This window comes from Durio zibethinus, chromosome 21, assembly GCF_047325235.1.
Source record: "Durio zibethinus cultivar Kanyao isolate XHJ-2024 chromosome 21, ASM4732523v1, whole genome shotgun sequence".
Taxonomy (NCBI): domain Eukaryota; kingdom Viridiplantae; phylum Streptophyta; class Magnoliopsida; order Malvales; family Malvaceae; genus Durio; species Durio zibethinus.
This window is the reverse complement of record NC_143182.1, coordinates 11,667,312-11,679,946: the sequence shown is the minus strand read 5'-3', so window position 1 is coordinate 11,679,946 and position 12,635 is coordinate 11,667,312. Positions and strand designations below refer to the sequence as shown.

General features: G+C 29.2%; 1 protein-coding gene across 1 annotated transcript; it reads right to left on the bottom strand.

Annotated features, from left to right (window-relative positions):
• Nucleotides 1-6,548: 6,548 nt before the first annotated feature.
• LOC111305630 (putative WRKY transcription factor 31) lies at nucleotides 6,549-9,453 on the bottom strand. The gene is made up of 5 exons (XM_022903331.2): nucleotides 8,904-9,453; nucleotides 8,705-8,803; nucleotides 8,057-8,605; nucleotides 7,845-7,958; nucleotides 6,549-7,434 (listed from the first exon to the last, which is right to left on the bottom strand). Exons 1-5 carry the CDS (start codon nucleotides 9,315-9,317, stop codon nucleotides 6,727-6,729), a joined length of 1,884 nt encoding a protein of 627 aa, XP_022759066.2. The 5' UTR covers nucleotides 9,318-9,453; the 3' UTR covers nucleotides 6,549-6,726.
• Nucleotides 9,454-12,635: the final 3,182 nt, after the last annotated feature.

Sequence of the window (12,635 nt, the reverse complement as noted above, 5' to 3'; positions counted from 1 at the left end):
CCAAGTTTGAATTGGTCATATGCATGTTTAATTTAAAGATGAAAAATGGAAAAAAAAGTCAAGAAATCCAAATTGTGAAGAAAGAAAGCAAAATTGATGAAAATAAACAGTAAAGAAATGATTTGGAATTGAGATGGAAAGTTCGAGATTGAATGAAAAGAATTTTGAAGAAAAGAAGATTTTGGGCAGTAGCATATCTTGACCTTTTTTTTAAAAAGAAAATTAAGCATTTGAACCTTTTGACATTGCATTGCATCATTAGCTTGTTCTTCATTGATAAAGCATGTGTGTATTAATATGAAAGAGATATTTACATTTCATATGCATCATTTTAAGAAAAGATATTTGTATTTCATTTGCATCTCATGTGCATCATTTTAAGAAAAGACATTTGCATTTCATTTGCATCATCATTTTAAGAGAAGACATTTGCATCATAATGATATTCACCAATTTTGGAATCATTAAAGAAGAAGAAAGAAAAAAGAGGGCCAAAAACATATTCAAAAGATCAAGATGAGATGGCACAAGATGAAAGCTTTAAGCCAAATCTAACTGACAAGAAAGTTGTTAACCCAGTGAAATCAACATCAATTAAGAAAAAGATTGTGATGAATTGTTTTCAAAGTTCTCGGTGGTGATATCCGAGTATTAAAGTATGAATTTTATTTTCTTAGTGGTGATATCCAAGACATTTTCAAAGTTCTCGGTGGTGATATCTGAGTATTAAAGTATGAATTTAATTTTCTTGGTAGTGATATCCAAGATATTTTTAAAGTTCTTGGTGGTGATATCCGATTATTAAATTATGAATTTCATATTCTTGGTAGTGATATCCAAGACATTTTCAAAGTTTTCGGTGGTGATATCTGAGTATTAAAGTATGAATTTCATTTTATTTGTGGTGATATCCAAGACATTTTTAAAGTTTTCGGTGGTGATATCTGAGTATTAAAGTGTGAATTTCATATTCTCGATGGTGATATCCGAGCATTAAAAAATTATTTGTATTTTCTCGATGGTGATATTCGAGTTTTCTTTGGTGGTGATATCTGAAGTCATTTGCATATTCTCTGTGGTGATATCCGAGTGTTAAAACTCGAATTACATTTTCTCGATGGTGATATTCGAGTTTTCTTCGACGGTGATATCTGAAGTCATTTGTATATTCTCGGTGATGATATCCGAGTTTAAAGTTTGAATTTGCATTTGCATTTGCATTCTCTCGGTAGTGATATCCGAGTATTAAAGCTTGAATTACATTTTTTTGATGGTGATATTCGAGTTTCCTTCGGTGGCGATATCTGAAGTCATTTGCATTCTCTCGGTGGTGATATCTGAGTATTAAAATTTGAATTACATTTTTTCGATGGTGATATTTGAGTTTTCTTCAGTGACGATATCTGAAGTCATTTGCATATTCTTGATGGTGATATTCGAGTTTAAAGTTTGAATTTGTATTTACATTTTTTTCAATGGTGATATATGAGTATTAAAGCTTAAATTATATTTTTTCGATGGTGATATTCAAGTTTCTTTCGGTGATGATATCCGAAGTCATTTATATCTTCTCGGTGGTGATATCTGAGATCATTTATCCTTAGATGGTGATATTCTAAGTTATTTTTTGATGATTTATTTTAAAGTCGTTAAGCCTCTGTTGAGAGGAGCTTTTTTTAAGATGAGATTTTAAAGTTGTTGAACCTCTACTTAGAAGAACTTTTTCAAGATAGAAATTTTAAAGTTGTTAAGCCTCTTCTAAGATGAGCATTTTTCAGATTTTAAATTTTTAAAAATTGTTAAGCCTCGAGTAAGAGGAGTATTTCGATTTGATAAGAAAAGCTTTCTGATTAGTTTAAGTATAAAAAAAAAAAAAAAAACTTTTCCAAACAAAATTAATGTCTTTGTCTTTACACTATTTTTTATTCCTAGCAATATGCAAAAAGGGACAGATGTAGACATCAAATTTGTCTAACCTTGATCAAATTTGTCATTTTTATTAAATAATAATAAAAAATATACGAAAAAAGGAACAAAACAAAAGAACAAAAACACCAAACAGAAAAAACCAAAAAATAGAAAAAATAAAGGGGCGAGGGTGCCTGGTACCCTACACGACATCATTGGCACCACCCTTTGCTAGGCACTATGCCACCTACCTAGGCACATGGCCAATACTAGACAATATAGATTAAAGAGGTAGAGAGGGAGCTAGTGCTTGGGGTGCCATACATGGCACCCCCTCTCTACCAAGCCCTGTGCCATTCACCCAAGCATAGGGCATGGTCGGAGTTCTATAAATAAAACTCTTGGCCTAACAAAAAAAAAAAGAGGAGACACTGTCAAAGAAAGTAAAAAAAAAAAGCATTCTGCCAAAAGAAAAACTAGAAAAAAAATACAAACACATTCCTCGCCTAATCGACGAGGAATCTAGCACCAAGCAATACCTGTAAAAATAAAAAAGTAATCAGTTTTAGTTCATAAAAAAAAAAAAGAAAGAGAAGGGAGATTGAAATTTTAAGCCTCAATCTACGCTGTTCGAGGTTGTTTTCGATGAAAAAGAAGTCAGATCCGACGAGAGGGTGTTGAGGGACATGTTTTGGTATATTTTGAGATTTTTTTACCTCAACAACGGTGACTGGTGATAGGCAGCCAACAGCCGACGTGGCGGACAACGATCGATCAACTGTGTCTAGAAAGAAAGGCTTTGGGGGTGTAGAGAGAGAGAGAGAGGGAGAAGGGAAAATGAGAGAAATTTTTTTTTTTGGCTTTTATAGAGAGTTAAACGCCAAAACGACGCTATTTCATTTAAAGGACCAAAACGACGTTGTTTTGCCCTAAGATCTGCACGCAACCAACCTGAAGACTCGGTTCTCCTCTTCTTTGGCTGGTCTAGTTGGATTGGTACTAAATCGACCTAGATCGAGTCGGACCGACCTCGAACCGTCGAACCAATTAGCCCAGACCAAGCCATCGAACCGATCGAACCCATTTTGAACGATCCGGTTCAGGTACAAATTTTTTTTTTTTGAATTTTGTTATTATTTTATAATATTTATGCATACTAAAATATTTATATTTGTTAGATTAAATGATGAAATATGTAGTTAAAATTTTTATAATGTTGCTAATTTTTAAAATAAACTTTAAAAAATAAAAAAATAATAAACTTAATAATAATACAATTAATAAAAAATATATGAAAAAATTTTTTTTACCCAATGATGAGATTTAAAGGTACTTCAAGTAGTGATACCTATGAAATTTCTAGGTGAAAAGATTTTTTTAAATACTACCAGTGTATTAGAGTATTTATAAAAAATTTTTAATACAATAAATTTTTTTTTTGTTATAGAGTAATAAATAAAAATTAATTAATAAATTAATAATAGGTAATAAAAAAATGAGAAAAAAAAATTTTTATCCGATGATGAGATTTTAAAAGTATTCCAAGTAGAGATGCTTTAAAAATTTCTAGGTGAAAAGATTTTTTTAATATTATCAGTGTATTGAAATATTTATAGAAAATCTTCAATATAATAAAAATTTTTCTTTTTTATTTTTTAAATGAATAATAATAAATAGTAATAAAAATTAATAAAATAAAAAAATTAAATGCTTGCATCAGCATATCAACATTTTGCATTGCATGTATGACATAGTTTTTGTGAAAAATAAATTTCAGCCTCCAAAGATGAGATTCTAAGGCATTCCGAATAGTAAAACCTAAAAAATCTTTAGGTGAGAAAGAGTTCTTTCAATATTACCAACGTATTTGAACATTTTAAGAATTATTTCAATAAAAAGGTTCTAATTTATTTTTCTCGAATAAAATTTGAATAATAAACTTTAAAAAAAAAACTAATTTCTAATAAATGAAAAAAACTAAGAAAATTATTTTTCTAACACAAAAAATGAGATTGTGTTTTATCAAAATTAAAGGATAACACGTAGTTAAATGGTATCATTTTTAAACGGGCGTTGTGGGGGTGCTAATCCTTCCTCACACATAACCGACTTCCGAGTTCAGACTGTTTTGTAGATCATAAAATTATCTTTTTAATAAATTTTAATTAATTTTAAAAATTTATTAAAATAATAAGTTTTAGTAAGTGGCCAATCATACATAATTAAAAAAGATTGGTGGTGACTATTTTTTTTATTTTCGTTTTCAAATTCGTCAGATGGCTCCAAAATCGTTACGACATTTTGTATTATATATTTTTTATTTTATTCATTTCTTCGATGTTTTTATTCTCTATTAATTTATTAACATATTTACTTTTATTATTGTATATATTTAATCTTGACAAATTAATATGTAAATTTATATTCTCTATTTTTTTTGCTATATTTTTTATTATTGAATTTCTTTGTCTACAATGGATGATATGAGAATAATGATGATCACTACTATATCTAACTCACAAAAAATACTATCAATTATATTAAAAATGATTAAAAATAAAACAATTATTAAAAAAAAAGGCTTTTAAGCATAAAACAAATAATTATTGTTTCCCTTTTATCTAAAAAATAACTTTATTTTGATGACATATATAGAAATAATTGTTAACCCAATATATTTTTGTAATAATTACTTGAAGTATGTCAAAAATAATAACTAATAAAAAGTAAATAATTATAACAAAATTAATAATTGTGATTTGTTGTTCAATCAAATATATATATATACACCACCTAATCAATATTATGATAAAAATAATTATTAATTTCAACTATTTAAATATTGATTCTTGATTTTTTATCAAACCAAAAAAAAAAAAAACGGTAGCAAAATTTTTAGTATTTAGTAAATAAATTGGAGAAATTTTTTTTTAATGAAAAAAAATATTTTTATAATTCTTAAAAATTTACAAAACTTTAGATTTTTTTTTAGATGCACAATATCATTTATAATATATATTGTATAAATTATCATTTAATTGTAACTTAACATTTATAAATATATGATTATATGTTGTATAAATAATTAAAAAATAAATTTAAAATTATGAAAAATTTAATAAAAAATCTGATGCATTATATGGATTAAAAAACCTAGTATTCTTAATATTATATTCACAGGAAGTTATGCAAATTTTATGGGTAAAGTACACATTGGGTAATTTAACTTTAGATAATTGTTTTATTTTGATCATCAAACTATGAAAATTTATGATTTGGTCACTAACATTCATTAAATTTTTTTCTTTTTATCACCCAATTGTTAATCCAAATGCTATATTAACATGGCAATACTACATCATCTATCAAATGTCACGTAATATTTTTACAATTAATATTAGAGACGTTTTATAAATTACAAAAATAAAATAAATTTAAATATTAAAATATAAAGATAAATCATACTTTTAATCACTTAAATTTTTAAAAATTTCTATTCTAATCACTTAATTTTAAAATTTCATAATTTAATTAATATATAACATTTGTAAAATTTATTAATATTTAATTTATATTGCCGATGGTTCATTGTTAATGTGAATTTATAATAATTTAATCATTAACATAATATTTAACAGATAATATACCATTACCACGACCGAATAACGAAAATAAATTATAAACATTAGTGATAAATTGTGAAGTTTTATAATTGGTTGGTGAAAGTAAAATACTTAAAATTGAGTGATTAAAATGTAATTTATCAAAATTTTATTTGTCATAAAATAATTTTATAAACGTGTAAAATGAATTTGATAATATGACATTGACAATCAAGAAATATATAACAGCTTACCCCTTTTGATAAGCAAGTTCATGGTGAAATAAATTTCAAGCTAGAGAAATTGACTACCATCGATAACAAATGCACCCAAGTTCTCTTTTAGAAATTTGATTCGAACGTGAGTGGGACGTGATCTCCAGCAACTCTTTTCTAGCGCAAGTGGGCAAAAATTTAATAAGACATTATCAAAACGTGACAAGCAACTAAAAGTAGTTCTCGGTCTTTCTTTACGCGTCAAAGTCAAACTAACCTAGCCTTTATTCTTCACTGCTTTTCTTCATTACTGTACGCTACACGTGACTCCAACGAAGAATTAACTTGAATCTTCTCTTCTTTTTTTTTTTTTTTTTTTTTTTTCTCTTCCCGGCTTTGTCTTCCTCTAAATAAAAAGTAATTTGATGATTTTAGATACAGTATAATATTGTCATAAAAATTACATGAAAAATATATAAAAATGATATAATTTAAATTTTTATATAAATTATACGTAGATATGATAAAAATTTATAATATTTTTATATTTTATATCAATATAAATTATAATATGATTATTTGTTGTAAAACATGTATTTAACAAAAAACAAGCATGATATTGATACACAAGTTACCAATAAAAAACTTACAAATTACCAATCTATTGATAAACAATTTGATAGAAAAGTTGAACACCCTTCCTTTCATTTCCGGATTCATATGAATAATAATAGTAATAATTACTAGTAAATCTATATTATTTTTTGCCTTTCTTTTTCAATATTTTTTTATATTCCTTTCTTGACTTGCATTGACATACAAATTGGAACAAATTATTCATCTATGGAAAGAATACTAAAATCATATGTTTACTCCTAGTATGCAGTTGATTTCTTGCTGAACAAAACCAAAGGACTAAAAAGAAAAATAAAAAAGAAACGAAAAAGTGCATGACCTTCTTCCCCCAAAAAATAAAGAATAGAAGGTGATCTTCATTTCTTCTAATTTGGAGCAAAACTGGAATTGCTGATTTTATTGTTGCTGTTGCTGTTGCAAGTAGTAGGGACATTGCCACTGCTGTTAGTGGCAGATGTGAGGTTGGTACCATTATTGTTAGGTACGTTGTTGGGATGAGAGCTCCCAATAATAGACGTGATAGCTGCTGCTAGAGCTGCAGTGAAGTTAGGATCAGCTGCAATGGCAGCAGTGGCTGCGTTTACAGTCTCAGAAAGTGAATTTTGCTGGCCTTGTTGAAGTTGGTGACCCAATTGAGGTTGTTTCACATCTTGAGACAACTGTAGACCAGAGAATTTGGATTGGTTGTAAAGTGCCTGACCAAAATTTTGAGGCAGCAATGCAGCTGCGGAGTTGGGAAGATTGTGTGGTGGGTTTGGAAATGGGACCTGGAATTGGCCTGGTGGCCTTGAGGACTGTACAGGGTTTGGAGTCTGTGTTAGGTCCAAGGTAACAGTGGGGAATGGGGCAGAAGCTGATATAGTAGCCATGCTAGAGGAGCATGGCAGGAGAGTTCTTGTGAGGAAATTCGAACTCATTAGTCCATCAGCACTGGACATAGATCCTGATAGCAGCATCCGTGCTGCCGATGATGTCGTTGATGCCATTGCCATTGCAGCTGGAGGCAAAGGGTGGTTGTGATTGCCTTCATATGTGGTGATGAGGATTGTTCGATCTTCTGCACATCTTTGTACCTGTAACAATATTATTCAACATTATAATCTAAGTTATAATATCGAGAGAATTTTTTATTTTTTCATTGATTAAATCAAACAAATTTCTCCAATAATGTAATTCAAATCCCCCTGACTGGTCTCTAGTGTGGTAGTATTAATTAAATTTCAACACGTAATTTAAAATTACAAGCACAACGAACTTTTCATATTGGATATTTAATACAAAACCTTTAGCAATCCCCTTGAAAGGCACAGGTTACCTGCACCTCCTCCTTAAAAAAAAGAACATGAAAATGAATTTGACGTTTCGAAAGTATGTGAAAAACCTATGGTACTAATCCTGAAAGTGATGCTAGAATTAGCTAGAAAATAAATAAAAATAAAAAACAAAAAGAGGAAAGATTGAAGGAAAAACCATTGGAGAGTACCTGTTTTCTAACTGGGCAACCAGCAGCCATGGTACATCGGTAATATGCTCGAGGACATGGATTTCCCTTGGCCATTTTCTGTCCATACTTTCTCCATTGGCATCCATCTGTGATCTTAAAAAAAAAAAAAACCATAAAATCCAATCAATTTAACTAAAAAAAAAACATAAAAACAAAATCATGAATTCAATTCAATTCACTCAGTCACATACCATAGGCAGCTCTGATCTAGCTCGAACAGAAACTCGTGCCTTCCTCATCGTAGCCTCAGTTTGATCAACATTTTTTGAAGAATTAAATCTTGGAGCCTTATTAGAACCCCAACCTTGGGATCCTTGATCCGGGCTATCCTCTCTTCCGTTTCCTCGATCTTCTTCACTATTCCCACGCTTCCTCAATCCAAATTCCTTGGAAGCTACCTCAGTGTTATTATTAGGTGATCCCGAACGGTCGTGACTCCTCCCTTCCGACGAAGACAACGAAGGTTCATCAGTATCAGCTGCAGCAGCAGCAGCAAGACCAAGATCCATAAACTGTCTTGGCAGTATTAGTCCTCCATTTGGTTTCTTTTGTTCTAGTTTTTCCTCCGTCATCTGAACCTTTTCCTCAGCCTTTTCAGCTTTTTCATCATGCTGTTGCTGCATCAGGGTGACCAGATGCATCTGCACTGTGTTGTAATTGCTAGTTACCTGGCTCAACATCTCCCTTAACCGTTGATTCTCAGCGCTAATTCGTTCCAGCTCAGTTTGTAAAACAGCTAGCTGAAAAAAAATAAAAAAACAATGGCACAGTAATCTTTTAACATGATTTTAACTCAACCAAAATGACAAAAAATTTCCAATTTTTAATAAAATTGTCACCTCATTTTCAGCTCTTTTATCTTCCACGTTGGAAGATATCCCATCATCCACTGTGGATTGATCGCTACTAGTATTTGTCGTTAACAGATTTAGACCAGTCTGAAAATCAAGAAAAAATTCATGAATTCGAATCCATCGATTCATAAGTACGGAAACTAAAGAAACAATTGCAAAAAGAAATAAAGGATGGGTGACTCACGTTGACGTTAAGCTCAAGGGCAGTTCGATCGTTGGAGACTTTGATGTCGACATCGAAGGTGTGGATGGGATTGGCATCAACAACATCATCAACAAATTTATTGTTCTTTTCAGCGAAAAAATCCACCTCACTAACGACCCTCCACTTATCATCAGATAAAGAAGGGTGCTGATCATGGGAACAGTTGAGGTTAACAGGGAGCTGAATGGTGGATGGAGGAGATCTATTTGCTTTTGTAGCATCCATAGGAGAGGCAGTAGGGAACAAGATGTTGCTGCAGTACTTGGGATTGTTGATAACGTTGTTGCTGTTGTTGTCTTTAGTGTCTTCAGGGAAAGAATTGAGGACAGTAGGCTTGTGAAGAAATAAGGAAATGGGATCTAAATCAATGGAGAGTCCACTGGCTTTGGCCATAAATCAAGAGAGAGAGAGAGATGAGGGGTGGGAGAGAGAAGTCTTTGAACGGTGCAACGGACCCGGCAATAAAAAGGGGGTTGAGACTTTTAGAAGAAGACCAAACAGTAGTAAATATACTAGCAGCTTGCAAAAACACTTTTGTGTTATTTGCGTTTCATATTTCTTTTTCTGTTTTGCTATATGACTTTTACGCGGTGAAGATTTGTGAAGGTTTTTAGAAAATGATTACATAGATTTTTTTTTTTTTATGGAGATGCCAGCAACCATCTTAAATACAAAAAATTAAACATCACTTTTTATATTTAAAATTATCATGACTTAAATTTGATTATTGAATAATTTTAAAAATAATCTTAAGAAATTCATTAGCAATTGTAAATAAATTCCAAAATTGTTAAAAAATATTATAAAAAATATATTTAATTATAATTATTTATTTGTCTTATACCAATATTTTCAGTTCCTGAATTAATGGGTAGATAGCTGAAACTGATGACTACGCTTCAGCGACGGTAAAAGAGACGGATAGCGATGAAGTAGAGCCCCGTGATGAAAGACTGGGCCCAACCCAAGGAGACGCGAAGGAAAGTCGTTTGAATTTTAATGATTTCATTTTCTTTCTTTCTTCGTGTAAAAACCAGGGAAGGAAGAAGAAGAAGAAAAAAAAAAAAAACTTGGAGATTGACGCGTTCTAAAATTCCACCGCCCCGATTGGCCCGGAATAGTGGAAAAAGGTAATCTGAGTCAACGGTCTTGATGAAGAAGGGCTCCACTCTTCTCGATTTTCTTTCTTTGACTTTATTATTATTCCACGTCGGTTTGGCTCGTTTTCGGACCGACCCTAATGGGTTGACTCCGTCGGCTTTCCTCGAAAATGGAATGGACCGAATCCCTTCCTCGCATCCCTCCCACTCGCCAGAGGTATAACGGTTCGGTTAGAAATAAATTTGATTTAATTTTTTTAGATATTAATAATATTATAAAAATTTAAAATTCGATCTAAATTTGGATCTAATTTTTATTCGACCTGAGTTCAATTGAATCAAATTTTTGGTTCGATTTATTTTATTAATTTTTATTTTTAAGTTTATAAAATTTTAATATATTTAAATAAATTTTAATATAAAATTTTTATTTTTATTTTTAAAAAATTTTAAATATATATATATAAATTTTTAAAAATATAATATAATATAATATAATATTTTTATTTTTTATTCGAACTTAATATATATATTTAATATTTAAATTTAATCTAAATCAAATAATCAAAAAATTAATTTAATCTTAACGAATATTATAATTTGAAATCAATTTTCAATTTTTTTTCACCCTTACATGTCTATGGATGGTCCACTTTACACATTTTATTTTCATCAATTATTATTGTTTCTTTTCCAAAAAGAAATTTATTTGATGTTGACAACTATTGTAATTCTTTCGTTTCTCGATCAATTTCTCCGAGTTAGATATTATTTAAATTTTATTTAATTTATTTATTCATTCTAATCTAAATAATTTTTAAGAAAATATTACAACCCGAAATCAGTATTTTTTTTTTTTAAATCCTCATTTCATCTCTACAAATTTAATTCACTTTCATTTGAACTTTTATCTTCTTTTTTTTGAGTAAATTTTATAATTAAGCCGTAATCTTTTCACAAAATTTGTTTCATCCGTAATTTAAAGAGTTTGATTTTTTCATTTATAACTTTTTTAATTTGTTTCAAATTCATTCATCCATAAATATACCTTTAAATTTGAACGAAAATGATTGAAACATTAAAAAAGTTGAAGATTGGTACTTTAATAAAACTTAATTAATTTTTTTAATTATATTAATAGTTTTGGACCCCTCATTAATAAGAGGTAAGATCATTATCTTTTACTCATAAATCTTATTTTTTTTATTTTATAATTCTAACTTAACATTTTTAAAATAAAAATTTAAATCCTAATCGTTGAAATGGTTTTTGAAAACGCGTATCTTAAATTTTTTTTAAAAAAAATAGAATCATATCCACGAATAGTTAAAGTTGATAATCCAGAAGACGTAAACGTTAACCTTTTGTACTTTGGATCCATTTGTCGTCGGATTGGTTGCAGTCAATTACAGTTACAACCGGAAGAAGGATTCAAAAGTAAGTGAATAAGTAGTGGGCAGCATTATTTGAAGAACAAGTCAAAAAAGGAGCCGACTGGTCTCCGCTCTCTCGCCCACAAATATTGTCATGCGGCTTAATTTGCCTCTTTCTACTACACTAGTTGTTTCCATGCGTTTAGATTTCCATGTCTGTTCACAGATTTGATGGTTCACCAAGCTCGGAGGTCAAGCAAAGCTTTATTAAATATTTTTATTTAATTTTAAATATTAAAATATTAAAATAATATTTTTTAATATTTTAATACTTAATTTATATTTATCATATGTGAATGAGCTTTATTGAATGAATTGAATTGAACTTTGATCAAAGAATTAGAAGTGTCAATCGGGTTAGATGGCTCACCAAGCTCGGAGGTCAAGCTGGGCATGATTTTTTAAGTTTGGACTCTAAAATTATTTTATTATTAAATATTTTTATTGAATTTTAAATATTTAAATATTAATATAATAATTTTAATATTTTAATGTTAAATTTATATTAATCGTACGTAAATGAGTTATTGAATGGATTGAATTGAACTTTGATCAAAGTATTACAAGTGTCAATCGGGTTAGTCTGACTTGTGAAAATTTTTATTTTTATGTAAAATTTTTATTCTCTTGAAGTATAAGAGAAAGTACAACGAATTTTTTAATTAAAAAAAAAATCAGGAGTTTGATTCTTAAATTTGACGTAAAAAGGATAACATCAAGATCTTATTATTCAAATTTCAAAAAGAAGACACCTTTAATTTGGCCTTCTTTTATCTTTGGACATGAATCACGTGAGTTACAGTCAAGAAGTGATATGATCACTTTTTTTTTTTTTATTCGAGTACAATTTTACAAAAGTGGGATTCTCGTTTGGTATTTTCAATTCTAGATTCATAAACTTATTATTTAGTCAAATGTTTATATGCGAAAATAATAATACTAATTTCTTTTATAATTTCTTTTAATTATAAGGACTTTATTCATTTAATTTTAGTTGATTAAACCCAAAATTCTTCAGCATTAATAGTCAATGTGACAATTGTATTACAATTTTTAGAAAATTACAAAGTTAAGGTAAGATTTGAAATATTTGGCCCATTAGAGATCGAAGTCATTTGGCCATAATGATTTGATTAAAAACCAAATTTAAACCTTGTCTAAAAGGCAAATAATCTTAT

Excerpts from the sequence above, each read along its gene's own strand:
- LOC111305630 (XM_022903331.2), bottom strand. The coding sequence starts at position 9,317 with ATGGCCAAAGCCAGTGGACTCTCCATTGATTTAGATCCCATTTCCTTA. Across the intron at positions 8,804-8,903 it reads CCCTTGAGCTTAACGTCAAC|ACTGGTCTAAATCTGTTAAC; the intron begins GTGAGTCACCCA and ends CTTGATTTTCAG. Across the intron at positions 7,435-7,844 it reads GTTGCCCAGTTAGAAAACAG|GTACAAAGATGTGCAGAAGA; the intron begins GTACTCTCCAAT and ends ATATTGTTACAG.